The 19,329-nt window shown below is 64.8% G+C and overlaps 1 protein-coding gene across 1 annotated transcript; it reads right to left on the bottom strand.

Annotated features, from left to right (window-relative positions):
• Window positions 1-5,788: 5,788 nt before the first annotated feature.
• On the bottom strand, window positions 5,789-16,816 carry CUNH16orf95 (chromosome unknown C16orf95 homolog). The gene is made up of 8 exons (XM_054697619.1): window positions 16,529-16,816; window positions 14,023-14,185; window positions 13,349-13,489; window positions 10,847-10,993; window positions 10,412-10,448; window positions 6,925-7,132; window positions 6,611-6,781; window positions 5,789-6,269 (listed from the first exon to the last, which is right to left on the bottom strand). The coding sequence occupies exons 1-8, from the start codon at window positions 16,648-16,650 to the stop codon at window positions 5,789-5,791; spliced, it is 1,470 nt and encodes a 489-aa protein (XP_054553594.1). The 5' UTR covers window positions 16,651-16,816.
• Between the last annotated feature and the right edge of the window lie 2,513 nt (window positions 16,817-19,329).

Here is a 19,329-nt window from a genome sequence, read left to right as displayed (position 1 = left end):
CGCAAAGCTGGGGGGCGCAGAGCTCCCCCTCACTGCCCAGCAGGGGACTAGGCAGGGGGCGGCCCCCACCGACCCATGAGCCGCTCTGGGTGTGCCGGGCGCACGTGAGGCAGCAGCGCCCCATGGAAGTGGGGGGCGCTAAGCACAGGCAGAGGTGAGAGGACCAGGGAGTTGGTCGCCGCGGGTGGGGGGTCCCGGCCGCCTGCCCCTGTAGCCGGCACGCTGCAGGCCTTGACGGAGGCGGTCTCCCCGCAGCGGGACATCACCCCCTCTTTCTGCTTGCTCTGGGGTCTGCTCTCCACACACAGCCCGAGATTCCCTTAACAAGGAGGTGGAAGCCGGTGCGCGCGGAAGAATGAAGCCGGGCCCGGCCTCACCCCAGCAGATGCCAGGACGACCACCGCGAGGCCTGAGGGGAGCCCCGCCTGCCGACGGGGGCTGCCGCGGCTGGAGCGGGGCCGCCGAGAGCGCAGGCAACGACAGTCGGGCTTGATCAAAATGTGACGTTTCAAAGGACACACGCGAACAGCGAACAGAGAACCCTCCTGGGGAGCGGTGGGAGGGGCCGTCGGCACAGCCCCTCCGGGCACGGAGCCACCCCGGCCCCCTCCCGTGGGCCTTCCGCCCCTGCCACCTGGCGCTCGGGCGCCCGCACCCCTGCCCGCCACGCACACGTCCCCCACGCACACACCCCTGCCTGCCACGCACACGTCCCCAGGAGCGAAGAGGGCCGGCTAAGGGCAGCCCTGACTCGGCGGCCTGGGGGGCTGTGCCCTGGCCCACAGGCCACACACTGAGTCTCAGGGGTCCCAGAGACCCACTCGCTGTCGCCAACGGTGGCCTGAGAAGTCCACGCTGCTCAGTCACGCCTCGCGCTGCCCACAGTGCAGGGCAGGGGTGGGACCCGCCCCTTGGTGTGAGTCAGACTCCAGGCGTCGGGAGCTGGGGAGAGGGGCCGCGTCTGACAGGGGGAGGACAGTGCTGGCTCAGGGCGAGCAAGGGCCCCTCTCCACCCGCCCCTCCTCCGGGGCCTGAGTCGGCGGCAGCCAGGTCTGCACTGCGGGACGGGGCGCAGGGGCAAGGGCACGAGGGGAGGACGGGGGCTCAGTGCTGGCAGAGCGCCTCCCGCCCGCGCCGCCGCCTCGCCGATCGCCAGGCCCCTCCGCCACAAAGACACAAGGGTCAGGAGAAAGCGAGGGCTGGCCAAGTCCACAGAGGCCACGCTGGCCGGGGGTCCGCCCACGACCTGGTCAGGTTCTCCCGGGTCTTGAAGGCTGAGCGCTCACAGCAAGAGGGGGCGCGCGGCATTGTGTGAGATGGCCGTTTCTAGAAATCAAAATATCCCAATTAATTTGGGAAAGCTGACTGCAGAAAGCAGAGACTGGGTGAGGGAAGGCGGTGAAGATGGTGTGGGGGCAAGAATTTTCCAGAAAGAGGATCTGAAGGGATGGAATTAATGGTTTCGGATTGTTCATTTATTTTAACGAACCAGCAGGACCCGGTCACCGGAGCATTAAATAAGCACCCACAGCCTGAGCCAGGCGTGGGGTGCAGGGGAGAGAGGGATCTGCCTTTATTCCCAGCACAACCAGCCTTTCCTCCATTTCACATGTGAGGAGACCGGAGCTTGGAGAGGAGGCGACGCCGGCTCCGTAGGGCCCCCAGGTCCGCAGTCACGGGACCCACGGGCACGTGGGCGACTCCCGGGCCGCTCAGGCGCGTCAAGTGCAAGCTCCGATGACCCGTGGGCGGAGAACGTATCTGCTGCGTTGTCAGCGCTGGCCTCGAGACAGAGGCGCACACGCCACCTTCAGCCGCGGAGCCGGGACTCCGGCGAGCGCCGGCTACAAACACAAACTACAAACGTAGAGACACACACGTTTGCGGTAAGAGAAGATCGTGATGACAGACATCAGGTTTATCCCGCCGCCTTGCAACGTGAGAGAGTCACGCCCGAGGGAGGAAAAGGGCGGAGCCCCACGGGGTGAGCGCGCGGCTGCAGAGCAGCAGGTTCCACAGAGCGGGGACAAGTGTCAGTGCACTTGAAGACTGGGGAGCGCTTAAGGGGGACGAGGACAACGAGGAGGAGTTTCAAGCACACTTGGGATGTCACAAATAACGTGAGGTGCGTGTAACTGAGACCCCAGGAGGAAAAGGAGAGAGGTAACAGCACTAGGAGGAGACGGCTGGGAATTTTACAAAAGTAAAATTTCACAAGATATCAAGCCTTAAACCCAAAAAGATCAGAGAACCCCAAGCGAGTTTATTAAAAGATAAAAGAAAAAAAAGTAAGACACATCATATTTAAAACACTGACAAAGGGAACATCTTAAAGGAGCGCTTCAGGCACAAGCGTAAAGATGGCAGAAACGACACAGCTCAGAAGAGCGCGAAGTGTCTGTCATCTTGAAAGTGCTGAGTCAAAAATAACTCAACACAGAATTCCACCCCCGGGGAAAAGACGTTTCCTAGTGAGAGCAAAAATTTTTAATGTTTCAGAAAAACAGAATCTTGAAATACGACAGACCCAGGAGACCAGGGTTGACCCGGGTGGCGGACCCTCACCTGCGGAACACAGGACACCACCCCAAAAGCAGGGCCCCGGGGAGATAACAAGAATGGGGTTCATTTACACAGGGAGTGAGAAAAGGGAGCGCTGGGCGGGAGAGAGTGTTCACAGGCGGGCACACGGCCAGATGCTGGCTGTCCACACTGCTCAGCATCCGCCGCCGGGCAGAGAACGAGGTCCATGCCAAAGCCGCGGGTGCTGATATGGCGGCTTCTCCACAGACACCCCCTCACCCGCGGTTTATCTGTCAGAAGCCCAGAGCTCAACTGCCTGAAGACCAGGCCGCTCCACCTTCCATCAGCCCCTGCTCGGGGAGCGGCGTTTGGAAAGCGCCTCCGTCTACCGTCCAGGGGCTCAGGCGCCACCTGCTGGCGCGGGGCGCGCGTCCCCTCTCCCCTGACTAGCAGAGGCGCCATCACCTCCGGCCGCGCTGCAGGGAATCAGCTCTACGGGGCAAGACGGCGCGGGACGTTTTTCAGGTAGAAGGAATACGAAACCAGAAAGAAGCTGCACAGAGAAATGAATTGCTCTGGAAACTGTTAAAATGAAGTAAAGTATAGAAGACCTTTTAAACCACTAAACTACTGAGTGTCCACAGCAAAAACAGAAGCCAAGAACTGTGGACTTCCAGCATGTGCGGAAGAAAATGCACACCACCAGCACGGCCGAGGGGGCTCCCTCTGCAGGAGACTGCTCAGCTCTCACACGGCGACGGGGCAAGAAGCGAAGAAGCGTGTCTACGGGAGATGTGCCAGCCCAGACAACAGCATTAGCTGCTTCCTAAAAACAGGACGCCGACGTCCTGCAGCGCACAGAACACGCGTAGGAGGGAAACACAAGGAAACAGCGCAAAGGTCTTGGTCTCCCTGACCAGCCGCACACCTCTGCAGAACGGGGCTCCCGGCGGCGTCCTGAGGACAGCACGGCGAGGCCGCACCTGGACGGCACCGGGCCACGCCTGGCGGGCAGCAGTGCTCGGGGAGTGCTTGCTGCCGGGGTCCGGGCGCGCTGCAGCCCACATCCCGTCCTTTATGTAACAGAGTTAGGCTGTCTTCTCAAGCAGAGACCTACACACACACACACAAATCCAGCCCTGGATGCAGATGTCTGGCCCAGCGCTCACAGGAAGTGGTGAACTGCCGCAGCTCATGTCTCCACAGCCTGGTCTGTAACATAATCGTGACCCCCCTCAGCCCTCACCAGACCCAAGACATGTTTCTGTGGGCACACCACGTGCCCACACATCACCCCAAAACTCAGCCATGTGAGGCAGTAAGTGCTTTCAAAATGTGTGTGTGTGTGTGTGTGTGTATACATATATATATTTATTTATGCATACAAGAGCTGGGGTACAGGCCAGAGGTGAAGGGGGTGAAAAGACTCCCCAGAGACAGAGCGGGGAACAGAACAGGTGGATCCACTGAAATCCACTGCTGAGGGGAGCAGCAGGGAGACAGGAGGGGTCTGCTGCGCCCGGTGGGTCAGCTCCCTGGCCGGGGATGGAACTCCTGCCACGGTGGCTGCCGACAGCTTGATAGTGCTGAGACTTTAGCCCCTTGTGCCACCAGGGAGGCCCCAGTAAGTGCTTTTTTTCTCACACAGATTTTGCTGGTCAGAAATCCAGGAGCGGCTAACCCAGGTGTTTGTGGCTCACAAGGTTGCGGTCAAGTTGACCATTAGGGCCATGGGCATCCGAGGGCTAGACGGGCCCGAAGCACCCACTTCCAGACCCACTCGGGTGGCTGCGGAGGTCTGAGTCTTGACACGCAGCCGCCGCAGAGCTGTTCCTGGACGGCAGCTGGCCTCCCTGGGGTACGAGAGTGGGTGGGGGGCGGGAGGGCAGCCAGGGAGCACCACTTCTGTGGACATTACCGGTCACAGACTGGCCCTCACGCAGGAGTGAGCTCCAGGAAGCCGGGGCTTGCGAGCAAAGGGGAGGGCCTCGCTGACACCGGGCTCTCAAGGAGCTGCAGGGTCATGGCCGCCGGGACCCGCGGTGTGAACACCTCCGCCAGCCCAGGGCAGCGACTCCTGCGCATTAGCAGGCTGGGCCTCCCCCGCATCTCAGGACCTCTGCCATGAATCAGGTCGGCGGCCAGGCCTGCCAGTCACTTCAGGTGTCCTTAGGGTTCATTTCAGAAGGAAGAGCTGGGGACTGTGCAAACGGGGGCCGCCTGGGCCTGCACAGGTCTAATCAGCTTTTTTCTCACGTGGAAGGACGGAAAGAAGGAAAGTTTAGAAACGTTCAACAACCTCGGCGTGAGAAGCGGGGAAGGAAATAAGCTGTTAAACAGGAAAGGAGGCAATGGAGGGGCAGTGGTTTTGATTTTAATCTCTGAACCCTTTACAGAGACAGAACGTAACCGCCTCTGGCTTCCTCCCACGTGCGCCCACAGAACCTGGGCCCTAAGGGGAGCCCCAGGGATCCAAAGCCAAAATGTCACAGTGTCTAGAATAAGTCGCCCACAGGGAGCAGGTGGGTGGATGCGTCAGGGATGGGTGGAAGGGTGGGTGATAGCTGGGTGACGGATGGATGACGGACGGAGGATGGCTGGACGGAGGGTGGGTGGATGGACAGGAGGATGGCTGGACGGAGGGTGGATGGATGGATGAGTAATGGGTGGGTGGGTGGACGGACGGACAGGCTAGTGGGTGGGGAGATGGTGAGAGAGACAGGTGAGTGCACAGGTGCACTGGCTGACAGATGAACACATGAGCGGAGGGGGAGCAGCATCGCTGCTCTGCGTGTGACGTGCTGCCTCCTTCCTTTAGGACAACTACTGGAAATTTCCATCTCTGCTTTCTGCAGTCTTTGACCACAGCTCCACACGAGAGTAAGCTCGGGCTGTGAAACGCCTCTGCTTTTTCTGTGGAGAAACACCTTTTTCTTTCTTGCAAGTGACGCAAAACATTTCACACAGTCACAAACAGATCTGGCACCTCGGGGTCAGGAGCTGGGAACTTCACCAAACACACACATCATTGAGGTTCCCCTGAAATTACAGTTGCCGCTGCTCTGTGCCCGGGAACAAAGCAGTAAGGAAATACCGAGGCCGAGACAGCTCATTACCCGGGGCTGTTAAGTGGCGCGGGAAGACCAGGACTCTGTTTGAAACCAATTAAGAGGCCTCACTCTGGGTGTTGGAACCACACAAGGGGCTGGCACATTCCCTAGCACGTAGTAGGCACCTCGTAAAACAGAATCCCCTGCCCCAGAGATCAGCTGACCCGCCAAGGCGTCTGTCGCAGATCCCAGAGCCCGCCGTACCCGAGGCTGCCTGGGACGCGGGCGCCACGCTCCGCGCTGCGGACATGCGGACAGTCCAGGCCACGGCAGAGGCAGCGGACCTGCTGCTTCCGTTCCTGCTCTTTACTGCAAGGTGCGCACACATAACGCCGACCACCTCGGCCATTTTTCAGTGTACAAAGACCTCGCCCACGGCCCCGCTCGCGCGCACAGGCCGGCCCCTCCCTGGCACCCCCTGGAGAAAGCTTGCGCCGCGCTGCCAGCCACACCGTGATGGGCACGGTCAGCATCTGGTCCCGGGGCCGGATCCCAGGGGGCGCTGCCCAAGGCGGGGAGAAGAGGCGCACGATGCAGGGGAGGGCCCGTGAGGAAGGCCGAGCTGCCTCCCGCCCAGAATGACTAGAAAACTGGACAGACCCCTGCAGCGGCTTTTCTGGACCAGTCCCCTGAGGACTGTGGGGGAGAGAAGACACTCGGCACGGGGCAAGCTATGCAGGCTCCCGCCGTTATCCAGGCTAGGGCCGGTGTCTGCGCCCCACCGCCCCCTCACAGCCACACGGGCACACGGGTCCGGACTGTCTGGGCACCTGAGCAGGCAGCCGGGGCGGGCCGGGCGGGGGCGAGGGCGGGTGGGCGGGAAGGCCTTTTCCCAGCTGTCACCCAGACGGACGCAACAGGAAGCAGCCAGGTGAGGGGCGGCCCCAGGGGGCGGGTCTGGCACTCTGTGGGGATGGAGGAGCCAGGAGGGGCACACGTGGGAAACGTGGGACCTGGCCGAGGTCGTGCTTCCCCACGCAGAGGCGCGGCGGGGGCTCAACGCCCAGCGCTCAGCCCTGACGCGGGCCAGCGTGTGGACGCGGGAGCGGCTCTCGCTTGGGGGCAGGGCGATGTGGGGCTTGGGAACAGGCCAGGAGCCGCCCCGCCCGCCGCTGTCCATCCGCGACGTCTGCGGGGCTCCGGTGGCGCTGCGCGGAGCAAGAGTCTGGACACGGCAGCGTCGTCCCGGGGCGCCCGGCTCGCTCCCTTTATTGAACCGCAGGCAGGGCCTCCCCGGCCCGGACTCCGGCCGCCCGCCGCCCCCGGGTGAGGAGCGGGGCCAGGCGCCCACTCGCCGGATGGCCGATGACCCTCAGGATGGCCTGGACGAAGCTCCGGAGGCTGAGGCCGAGGGGGCGCCGCGGGCCGGGGGCTGGCTCCCCAGCCTGGCGCGGGCGGCTCCTGCTGGTGGAGGGCCTGCAGCTGCCGCCACTTGCTCAGGCGGAGCCCGGCCGCGCACACGCGCCAGCGGTTGTAGCGGGAGCGCTGGTCCAGGCGGTCTAGGCAGGAAGGAGGAGTCAGCAAGGCGGGCGACAGCGCCGCCCCCGTCTGCCCCCACCCAGGCCCGTGAGGAGGCGGGAGGCGGCGGGCGGCCCGGGTGAGGCTGGACAGCCCAGGACAGGACGGCGAGCTGGCCCGGGGCTGTGGTTCCGCCTCCTCCCCGAGAGCCCCCGTGGCCGCCACTTCCACGAGCGTCTCTGTGTAGCGTGGGGCGCGGAGGGCGCGCCAGAGGTCAGGCTGGCGGAGCTGATGCGACGGAGCAGGTGACGGGAGCTGGGGTGGATCCGAGCATTTGAAAGTTCCCGCCAATAAAGGCAGCAGCACCCCAACACGGCCCCGGCGTCTGCGCCCCCACCCCCAGCGGGCTCCAGGCCGCTCCGGCCGACGCGTCGCCTCCTGCGGCCCCGTCCTCCGGCCCTGTCCTCCCGCCGGGGGCTCCTCGCCATGAGCGCAAACGCCCACGCCGGGCGTCCTGAAGCGAAGATGCGCTGTTGAGGTATTTCCCTTATTAAAAAATTCTACCACATGCATATCCACCATGGAGTATCACTCAGCATTCAGAGAAGACAAGCACATGCAGTCTGCAGCGGCGCGGATGGCGCTGGCTGGGATCATGCTCCGCGAAACAAGCCAGAAAGAAAAAGAAAAATACCGGCTGGTCTCACTCAGAGCAGGACTCTAGAAAACCTACATAAGGGACCAGGAAAAAGAACAACTGTAAGAAAGAAAATATAAAAAATCAACAAACAACTATGAACCAGAGACCCACGGGGGGGGCGGGGCGGGGAAAGGAGGGCTTGGGGTCAAAATCAGGGGGTTGCAATTGCACGAGGAATATAAAAATTAAAAAAAAATTTTTTTTCACTAAAAAAAAAAGTACCTTATACTGTTTATCAAAAAAAAAAAGAAACAAAAACAGCGTCCTTAAACATACCATCCCGGTTCCAAAGATGATAAAACGGAAACCCAAAATATGCATCTTAAAATGAACGGACTACCGCATTGACGAGTGCATGACTGAGTGAGTAACCCAGGTCGAATCCTGCGCGTGTCATCCTGAGCTAATCATTGTAATCGTCATTGTCTTGAAATTAGAAAATAAAACCATAGGACTTGCAGAAAAATAAAAATTCTACCACAAAAGCATAGAGAGGACAGGACGTACACCCTGTTTATAACGAAGATAAAAGAAATACAGATTTTTCTCTCTAACATGGGTCTGCGTAGACGGAGGCCGAAGGGCCCGTCTCCTGGAGCCGGAGGACGCGCGTGAGCTCGGGAGGGCACCGCAGTCTTCCGGGACCGTGGGCCCTGCCCGAACCCCGGGCTGCACAACCTTGTGCGGGTTTGCGGTTTGAGACAGCCCGGGAGAAGCGCCTGCAGGATGAAACCACGCTGGGACAGACGGTCCCCCCACTCTCCAAAGCGCACAGGCCGGCGAGCGCTTCCGCAAGAAGCCGACGGGCTCCGGGCTCTTCCTCCCAGAGAACTCACACCCCAGGGTCGCCGGCAGGAGCACACCATCACGGGCGGCTCCGACCCGACACACGAGCTCCTGCTTCTGTTTGGTCATGAAGCACCCCACACCCCCTCTTTGTGGGGTCTTTACCACCCCTTCCTGGCCTGCAAGGTCCCTGCGTCTGTCAGCTCAGACATGTGCCGCCGACACGGGACTTGGGCCCTGTAGGCGCCCAACCGTAGTCCCGTCACAGCTCTGTGGCGCCTGCCTTCCACGCCGTGCACCCCAGGCACCTTGCCAGTCACCCCGCTGGTGCACGCACGGTGTCTAGCAGCAGTGTCCACGCAGTGACAGATGCCGTGTCCAAAATGCTCCCCACTCTGCCCACTTGCCCACTGAGAGACATGGTGCTTCCGATCTGTGGCCGTGGAGTCCCCGCTGTGGTGGGCGTGGGGTGGAGTCTCCAAGACAACACCCACGAGCGGGTCTGCTGGGCCTGAGTCGCGTGCATTAACAAGGGGACAGAACCTTCCCAGAGCCCACAAATGCCGGGACAGCAGCGTGACGAGGTGGGTGTGGCCGGTGGGGTTCATGCCACGCACCCCCAGGCCACCCACGCCCCTTGGCTCAGGGCTCAAGTCCCTCGTGCTCTCAAGCCCCATGCCCGTCATCCGTTCTGGCATCCGTCCACCCCCTCGGGTCCTGCCACAGGGACGCGCTACACAGAGCCGCGCCCAGCAGGCCCAGGGGAGGACACGAGCCCACGAGCCACACCCACATGCAATGCAGGGAGAGCAGGCGTGTGGCTGGCGGCGGCGGAGGCAGGACGTGACCCCGGAGCCAGCGCCCCTGCTCGCTGTGGAGACAAGGAAGGAAAGGCCTCTCGCGTGATGCCTGAGCACGGCGCCCGCGGGAACACAGGCGCGTCAGCACGCAAGCAGTCTGCCCACACGGACCGCGCCGTGCATGTGCGAGCGTGTGGGCACACGTGTCCTGGGCCACGAACAGGAAGGGGGGGACACACTGAGTGCTGAGCGTGTGTCAAGTGTGTGCGTCACGAGCACAGACTGCGTTGTGAATGCGTGAACGGAAGAATGTGGACGGCGTCGTGTTTCTATAAACACACGGGCTGGGAAGTGATGGCAGAGTTTTCTGGGGCGCCCCCATCTAGCAGGCAAGAGAGCAAAGCCACCTGCTGCTGACCAAGGAGCCAGGTAAAGGGGCCACAGCCGCAGACACCCCACCGGGGAGTCTCGGCTCGCGCACTCCAGAAGGGAAGCCAGGAGACCCGGCCGGCCCCGCCAGCACCAGCAGACCGCAGGCAGGACCCCCCGAGCCAGATGCCCCGTCGAGGACAACCACGTCCTCGCGCCTGTGCCTGTGGCTCCTGCCGCGTCCCAACTCGCACTTGCGGCACAGCTCTCGCGGGGCAACCTATCCGCGGCCTCCGGCCCAAGTCCTCACTTGCCTTCCCAGTAACCTCTTGCCTGACCGTCACGGAGCCCATATTTCCAGGCAGGGACACAGGCCCGCAGCGCACACGCGTGTCGCCCCACGCCCGCCATGTGCACACCGTGCCGCGAACCACAGAAGGGAGCCGCGAGCACACACGTCCCGCGGCGCGGCCAGCCCGGCAGCAGAGCCCGGGCCCCCTGGGGTCACTGGGACAGACGTGGGCGAGTGGAACTGCCTGGCGAGAGAGGGCTGGGACGTGCGCCCTCCGGGCCGTGCTCGAGGAAGAGAAGCCCCCGCCCACGCTGTGTCCGCGGGGCCCCACCTTCCTGGGGAGGCGACAGGAGGAGACACGGCGCTGAGTTACCTTGGATGTCTTTAAAACTCTGCTGCCTCTTCACTGCCTGGAAGAGAGAAGGTGGGCAGACGGGGTCAGCCCAGAGGTCGAGCAGAAGGGCCCCGGGGTCTGGCGTGGACGCCTAGGGGAGGGGCCGTGGCCCATGGCGCAAGCCGGCTGGGTCTTCCTTCACGGCAAAACCAGCACTGGACACGGAGCAGGAAGCCTCGCACGGCTGCAGGACACGCGGGAGCAAGGACGGGGCCCGAGGCCGAAGGCCTTCCCCCCCACCTCCCTGGGGCTTCGAGCGCGGGGGAGGCAGAGAGAGGAGGAAGCAGGGGCAGGGGGCGGCTGGCCCCTCAGAGCACTGCAACCCCCCCCTTCCCTACATCACTGAGGACCATAGCAGGGAAGGCACCCCGCACCCCGCCCACCCTCTGGGCCCCTCTCAGGCCTCCCTCTTACCTTCCTGGGCGACCTCAGGACCGGAGGCACCCAGTAGGGCATCGCGGCCTGCCCCCTAGGCATCGGGAGGCGGCCCCCGAAGCGGTGGCAGGGGCAGCGGCACCCCTTGGTGGTTTTGGAGACGTGACACCGCACCGTCTTCTGGACCTAACGGAGGGAAGAGGAGAAGGCCCCGAGGGGAGAGCCTGCAGCACCCCCACTCCCCCCCAGGCACACCCCAACCACTCGCTGGGCTGGGAGCAGGGGCAAGGCCTCCCCGTGGTGACATTCCCAGGGCGGTGGTGCCGGGACTGCCTGGGCCTGTTACCCCTGTATGCGCCCCAGCAGTGGGACCTTCAGGCTCTGTCCTAAGCCTGGCTGTGTCCGGGGGAGGCCCCAGGCCCCACACGCTGCCCCGAGCCTCAGCTCTGGGCTGGGAAGAGGACTCTGACCCACATGGGTCAGCTCTGAGCAAGCAGTCTGACCCGGCGACTCCCCCACTGCATCCCAGAGCCCCAGGGAACGTTGCTCGGGACACCAGCATAAGAAGGTTCCCTGCAGCACCGCAGCTGACGTCCCACAGGAGGGCGCGGGAAAGGATGGGACCTGGGCCCCGGGGGAACTGGGGCGCCTCTGCGGAAGACGAGGACGACCTGTCAGAGATGACACGGGCGAGCAGAGAGGGGTGCGAAGCGGGACCGCAGCCTGTGAGGACAGGACGCTGCAGTGGCCATGAGTGGGCAGGCCGTGGGCCCCGACCCTGATCCCTCCCAGCAGAGCTGCAGGGCCTCCCGGGCCGGCCCTCGCCCACCCGGCGCCATAGGAGGAAGCGGGGCAAAGCCTCGCTGGGCGGCCACAGCCGCTCTCGCACCTCCGTGTCGCCAAGAAGAGACCATGCCTGGTCAGCCCTCCGCCCCCAGGTCAGGGACACGTGGGGCCAAGCAGCCCGGCCTGGCCTGGCACCTCGCCCTCAGACGCCAGCGGGAACAGCGGCGGTCACCGCAGGCCAGCGTGACAGCACTGGGGCAACTAAACACGCACCGCGAATCCCACAAGGGGGGGAGCTGAATCGTGCTCCCCGCGCCCTGTGCCGCTGGACCCCAGCCATGTGCTCACACCACGCCTGAGAAGGGGTGAGAGGACCCACAAGGCAGGAGGACTGAACTGCGGCAGGGGCTTCCAGGCCCAGCGGAGGGGGCTCAGAGGTTGGGCCAAGGAAGAGGCGGCCCCTCCATCTTTGGAGCTCCCACCACCAGCAAGGCTTGCCTGCGAGTCGGTGACCGCCCCCCAGCTCACCAGCATCTGCCGGGCCCACCCCAGGGCGGCGCTTCTGGCAGTCGCCGGACCGCCCTGCCCACCCCCAGCACTGCCGAGGGCCAGAGGACAAACACCAGGAAGTGGGGGAGCAGAGGCTGCTGAGAGAAGACTCCAGGGAGGGGAGGCTTTCTGAGAAGGTCACAGCGGCTGGCCTGGGAGAGGCGGGCGAGCAGTCATGCCTGTTGCAGGCCTTGGAGGATGCGGGCAGCCACGCCCACCACAGGGGCAGGTGAGTCGAGAGAAATGAGGGGATTAGAGCAAACACAGAAGGCGCGAACCCCAAACTGCATCAGGAGCCCAATGCAACAGTGAGTTCACAGTGCAGCACCCACGTACACGTCAGCTGTAAGCAGCTCCAGAGGAAGCCTCTGGCCTCGGCCTCAGCTCAGACCTCTCGGGCTGCGCGGGGACAGGCCCACGGAGCGAGGTCAGGGGGAGGCCATGCCCAGCAGCTGCACGTCGTCAACTCTTAGAATTTCCACTCCTTGAAGGGTTTTGATCAGAGAATAAGAACATGAGCCAGAGACGTGGAGAAACATTTGCAAACTGGGTTTCTGAGGAAGAACTTCCGTCTAGAATCGGCGGAGAATGCTCAAAAGTTAATGAACAATAAAAACCCTGATTTTTCTAAGTGACCAAAATACTTGAGCAGACACACGTCAGGCAAGACACCAGGCGGTGGGAGGATGTGAGGAGACTGCGCCACTGCTGGTCACCCCGGAGACACCCGCTGCACAGGCCCGGGAAGGCTGGGCAGGCCGGGTGTGAGCGAGCGAGACACCCTGCCGCGGGCCCCCTGGAGAAGGGCTGAGCAGCCTCACAGAGTTCAGCCGGCCACTCCAGCCCCACACCCACGCGAGAGCGACGGGGCCAGGCTCACGCCAAGAACAGCACGCAGATGTCCACGGCAGCTGCATCTGCGCAGCAGAACCAGGACCGCCAAATGCCATTCCCTGCACAGACGGATCACGTGGGCTGGTCACACGCTGGGAGCACCACCTGCGAGAAAGCAGTGGGCCGCCAGGCCGCAACCACATGGGCGAGCCCCAACATGCCGCGGGGAGGGAAAGCCAGACAGCGCGTCTATCCAAAGTGCCTCCCAGAGATGTCAAAACATCCCCACATAACACATGGCTCTGAGGGGTGCCCGGTCCCTTGAAGTTCACCCTGAACCCAGGTGAAGACCCCCTGGGCCAAGTGACTTACCTGCCTGCGGGGCCTCAGCGACAGAGGGACCCAGTAAGGCAGCGTTGCCTCAGCCCTGGGCACAGGCAGTCGGCCCCGGAACCGGGCCTGGCACTCGCAGCAGACGGGCCGGCGGTGAGCAGTGCTGGTCATGGGGCACATCTGAGCAAGAGCAGAGAGACAGGGTCAGCCACTGCTGCAGCGAGTCCAGGGCCGGTCTGGGGCAAGGAGGCAATAAATCAAGGCCCCGCTGCAGCTCAGAAAGAGAAGGCACCTCCAGGGTCCACAGAGGGGACCGGGAGAGCCCCCACCAGGTGCGCTGTGACTCGCAACCACTCACAGCAAGGTGCCTTCATGGGTCAGGTCCCCTCGTCACTGCAGAAGTGTGGCCTACTCTAAGGGGAGGAGACCGCGCCGTTGCTAGTTGTGTGTGTGGATCAGGCGCTGTTCACTCACAAAAGGGTTCCCCATCCACCCTGCGGGGTCTCCCCCCAACTCTCCCCATCCACTCAGGTGGGATGGAGCAGGGAGGCGAGCTCCCTGGGCAGGGAGAGATGATGCCCAGAGCAGGCATGTTGTGGGCAGCGCTGGTTCTCCCAGGTCTCCTGAGTAGCTGGGGTGAGGGTTAGTGGGTGGATGGGTGACCCCACACAGAGACCTCTAGGCCCAGGGAAGGCCCCCTAAACCACAGACACCTGTGTCCGGCACATCCTCTCACAAGCTGCCGCCTCTAGACCCACACTCCCTGCTGCCGCCATCCCACAAGGTGGGCTGGGGTAGAGCGGCGCAGAGTCTGCTCTCCTCACCAAGCGGTCAGTGAGGAACTCTTCTTTCCCAGAGGTCTGAGGTGAGCTCTTCCTAGAAAAGAACAGAAAGTTTGGAAAGTGGGGGAAGGGCAGCGAGGCAATAAATCAAGTGGGGGCAGGAGCACAAGCCTTCAACTCCAGGGCTGTAAAGGATTGCCCCGCTGAGCCAAAGAGCGGGCAGGGTGACGTTAGAAGCAGGGGTGTGTGCTTCCGTGCCAGCCCTGGGGTTCCAGAGCTGCAGCTGTTGGGGTACACCCCAGCCAAAGCCGGGGTGTAGGGATGGGCTGACCCGACAGCTTCCAAGAGGGCACTGCCAGCCGAGGCACCGCCAGCCAGGGCAATCTCCCAGGCTGCTGGGAAGGCCCGAGGGAGGCTACAGCTCTGCAGCAGCAAACTCCCCCCACCCACTTGTGGGCCGCTGGCCAGGCCAAGGACATGGAGCTGAGCCAGTGTCCAGGAAGCACCGGGTCGGGGTGATGGTAACTGTCAGGGCGACGCTGTGCCTTTGGGCTTCCCGCGTCACAGGAAACGCTGCAGCCATGGCTTTGCCAGGGGACAGCTTTGGGCCAGCACCCCCAGCCGAGGCTTGAAGACAGAGGACGGGCTGAGGACGGGCTGAGCCCTGCGCCCAGTCCCAGGCCCTGCTGATGCCCCAGGGTTTTCTGGTTGTGGGTGGAATCTCGTTCCCAGGCAGCCCCTGCTCGGGCCTGGAAGCAAGACCCCTGATCTCAAGGGTGCAGAACGGCGCCCCCACAGTGGGCGAGGACACTCGAGTGGGGACAGGACTGAAACAGGGAAAGAGAATCCCTGTCCTGTGGGGGCTGCAGGCCTCGGGGTCTCGGCAGGCCTCACCCCGAGGGGGACCCGGTGAGGACAGCAGGGCTGGGCGCCCCCGGCCGCGCCTGAGCGGGGACTGCTCGGAACCGCTCCCCGCGGGCGGCTTCTGTCCTGCCAGTGAGGCACAAGCTGCAGGGGGCACAGGTGACTCGGGGTGGAGCGCCGGAGGCGGCGGGGGGGCGGGGCTCCCCGGGTGACTCGGGGGCGGGGCTCCCCGGGTGACTCGGGGGCGGGGTGCCGGGGGCGTGTCCGAACCCCACACTCAGGGGTGCCCTTGCCTGTCATGACGTGCTCGGGCTGTGGGTGCGTCCCACAGACCGCACGGACCCCGAAGGCCCCCGAAGGGCCCGCCGCGGCTCAAACAACGTCGCGGGGACGGTGACGCTGACGGTCGCGACAACAGCGGCCGCCGAGGGGCGCGGGGGCTACGTCACAGCCCCTCCGCCCGGGGCCCGCCCCTTCCTCGCCGGCCTCTCTGCGCACGCGCCGCGCCGCGCCGCGCGCATGATTGGTCCGGAGTCCGCCAATAGACTCCCGCCGTCTAGCCAGGTGGGCTCGAGTGGCCGCCGATTGGCCCTGCCGGGTCACGGGGCCGCGCCCGTCGAGGGCCGCGCGGGGATTCGCCGTCTCCGCGGGGTGGGCGGTGCGACGGGAGGGGGCGTCTGGGCTGGCGCTGCCGGCGGGCCCCGCTCGGGCGTCGAGCGCGCGGGCTGTGGGGCGGGGACGAGGGGGGCGCCCCGGGGCGGGGGGCACCCCCACCGGCGCGCCGGGGCGAGGCCGAACGCAGACGGGACGTGCGGCCGCCCGGGGCCGCGGGGCTACCGCAGACGCGCCCCCCCCTTGCCCGTGTCTTCGCGCTCGCGCCGCACGCCCGTGAGGCGGAGCTCGGCCCGCGCCACGGCCAGCAGCGGGGCCCCGGGGGGCGGCCCGCCTCCGAGGAGCACAGGGCCCGGCCGTCAGGACCGTGGGCAGCAACGCCGCGCCCGCTGGGCCCTGCCGTGGGGGCCGCGGACGTGCCGGACCCCCGCGCGGGTGAGAAGCGCCTCGTGGCGCAGGACAGAGATCCCGGGGCCCGTCGTGACCCGGCCGGGCCGCGGGCGACCCCCCACCCAGAGCCCTGGGGTGGACAAGGCACGGAGCGGTCATCCTGGGGGGCGCGGCCTCAGCGACACCCCGGGACCGCGCTGGGCGCCGCCGCCTCCCGCTCCCCGACATGCCTCCCCCGGCCTTACAGAGCGGGCCCGAAAGCAGGCGGCCAGCCCAGCCCCGTGCCGAGCCGGGGGGGAGCAAACGCGCCCGCGCGCCGTGGGAGTGAGTGTCGCACGGGGATCTGACACACTCGCTTTGGGATCTCACGTCCCTAGGGGCTTCCTGGGTCTCTGAGGGGTGCGGTCCCTTCCCAGCCGGGGACCCACACTCTGGGCCAGGCACTCCCACACCGTGTTCCTGGTGAACAGCCCGTGGAGTGTCCCGTGATGGGTCCCCACTGGGGGGCGCCACTCTGCAGCCCATCCCCTCCCCGCGGGGCCACGGACCTCCTCGCCATCCCGCACTCTACCTGCCTCTCAGGCCGCTGCATTCCCGAGCTCTCTGCTGAGCGCCCTGGCCTCCCTTCCCCTCTGCTCTGCGTCCTTCCACAATCTGTGGGAGACACGATGTCACCATCACCCTCCTTGTCATCAGCGCCAGGCAACCAGCCTGTCACCGCAGCGGGTCACTGCCCTCCCGCGCCCCTGTCCCACGGCTTCCCCTGCCAGCACCAGAGCAAGCCAGAGAAGACAGGGGCTCTCGTATCTGGGAGCTGCCTCCAATGGAACCGTGGAATGTTGGGACAGAGGGGAGAAGCTCCGTGGTGATGAGCCCCCCACTCCCACCCCACCCCCCCGGCTCAGGCAGCCTCTGCCCCCATCCTGGTTCCTGTAGGTCCAGAGCCTTGAGGGTGGCGGGGTCTGGTGAGGGTGTCCTGGGCCTGGTCAGGAGGCCTCAGGGTGCACCTCTCCTCTGCTTCCTGGGCTCCCCGGGGGGCACAGCTGTGGCCCTGCACGCCCTTGCCTGCTGTCCACGGTGATCATGGCTGCTGTGACGTGGACTCCAGGGTGGAGCACCTAGCAGCCAGGACCCCCAGAGCCAACCGCCTGGGGCACCCAGAGACAAGAGCAGTCAGACCTAAGCACCCCCCCCTTCTCCTGTCCTCCCACCCCCGCCCAGGACTCCCCACCAATGTCAGTCCAGAGCATGTCCAAGGCCCTGCCAGCTCTCACCCAAGCCCCTCCCAGTGCCACAGCTCCCCAGCCGCCTCCTGCTGCAGCCCCTTAACCGGCAGCCACAGCCCCTCTTGGCCTCAAAGCAATGAAGATCTTGTCCACACACAAAACCTGCAGAGCAGTTTTTTTTTTTTAAGATTTATTTATGCATACAAGAGCTGGGGTACAGGCCAGAGGTGGGGGGGGGTGAGAGGATTCACCAGAGACAGTGGGGAGCAAAGCAGGTGGATCTACTGAAATCCACTGCTGAGGGGAGCAGCGGGGAGACAGGCGAGGTCTGCTGCGCCCTGTGGGTTGCGCCCTGGCCAGCTTGGGATCGAACTCATGCTGCAGTGGCTGCAGACAGCTTCACAGGCTGCGTCTTAACCCCTTAAGCCACTAAGGAGGCCTAGCAGAGCAGTTTAAAATCTCCACCGGGAACAGCCCCAACCTCCACAGCAGGAGTGCAGGCAGTGTGCCCACCCCAGGGAGGCTGCGGGCGGGCCTCTGCACACTTGGCGTGGCAGGCGTGGCTCTGGGAGCGAAGCAGGCCCAAGTACCTATGTGCACCGGCTCGTAAGCCACCTGCTGGGATGTGGCGTTTCACGGGGGCTTCCTGGAAAGGAGGCAGCCGTGGGGGCTGGAAGGGCCTGTGGCTGCCGGCGCGCCTGGGTGACACCCTCCGCGGATGCTCAGCACAAGAGGCACGCTTGCTACAAGGTGACCGCGCGCACAGGAGGCGGTACCCGCCCAGTTTTCAGGACGGCCTTTCTCACCGAGGGACCCCGGGCAGTTGCTCAAAATCACCTGCCCCGGTACCCTCCGGTGGCAGCTCCCTTGCGGCTGGGCGCCCGGCGGGTCACGTGGGCAGTAACCCGGCATGTCCACTAGAGGGCAGGCTGCAAAGACAGCTCGGACCAGCGTCCGGGGCGCCGCGGTCCCAGACAGCCTCCGGCAGGAAGTGACCTCCAGGTGGAGGAAGGGCCCACCTGGGGGACATGGCGTCTCTGCGACCCCACTCAGCTGCGCTGGGGACAGGGACACTTACCTGGAGCTCAAAGGGGGCAGTGAGGGAGTCGATATTGGGGTCCCCAGGGGCCACCCAACACCCTGCTCCCTAGCGGGGCCAACAGAAGGCTGAGTGTCACTGGCAGTGTGAGACGTGCCCCCGCCCTGATCCCCCAGTGACCCTCCCTCCCACATCCACAGCCTGCAGCATAGGACCCGCCCCACCTGGGTCCCGTCCCAGGAGACAGAGCACCAGCACAAGAGGTTTCAGAAGCTGATCTATGGAGAACAGACGCCGCCCGGTCACGCAGCAGCTCCCGGAGGCCTATCCTTCCCTGCACCTGCCTGACAGCAGCCAGGACAGCTCTCCTGGGCGTGGGGCCCAGCACCCGCCCACCCCCAGAGCGCACTCCTGGGCCCACAAACCCTGGCTCCCTGCCGAGTCCCCAGCCCTGCAGGACCCGGCCTCAGGCTGGCAACGCTGTCACTGGATCCCCATTCACGCCAATGGGGTTGTGGTGGAGGCCCGCTGAGTGCCGCTCCTCAAGCTCACGCCCCGAGGGGGAAGTCTGGCTGACGTGGCCTCAGGGGCCTCTCTCTGGCCACACCAGCGCCCACCCACACGCGCCCTGGAGTCAGGCCAGGAGGGCAGGTGGCAGGACGGAGCCCTAGAGAGCCCATGCGGGCCGCGGCACAGGCGCCAGGACGGGGCGGCTCTGCTCCCACCTCCCTGCAGGAGACCGTCAGCAACGGCCGGGTGGCTCAAGGGGTCTCTGCCCGGTGCCGGCGGCGGGGACTGCCTGTCCTGAGAAGCCGGCCTCCGAGCCCCCTGCTGGCCTGCACCTGGACAACGGTCTGCCCGGAGGCCTTCCTGGGACAGCAGCGGGTGGGCAGCTGCAGAGCGCGTGCAGCCACCTGCACAGGGAGACGGGCGGAGGCGGGATGGGGTGCTCCTGCCTGGAGGCGGACGCCCGCGGGCACCGCCAGCCCATCACAGGGCTGAGGAAAACGAGGCCACTGGCCTCAGCCTTGCAGAAGGGCCACCCCAGCCCACACAGCTCACTCTGCCCCCTGGGTGGCCCAGGGTGGACATGCCGCGCTGCAGCAC

Source organism: Talpa occidentalis, unplaced genomic scaffold, assembly GCF_014898055.3.
Source record: "Talpa occidentalis isolate TD23 unplaced genomic scaffold, MPIMG_talOcc4v2.1 talOcc4.17, whole genome shotgun sequence".
NCBI lineage: Eukaryota > Metazoa > Chordata > Mammalia > Eulipotyphla > Talpidae > Talpa > Talpa occidentalis.
Note: the sequence above shows the minus strand (reverse complement) of the source record. Positions and strands in the feature narration are given on the sequence as shown.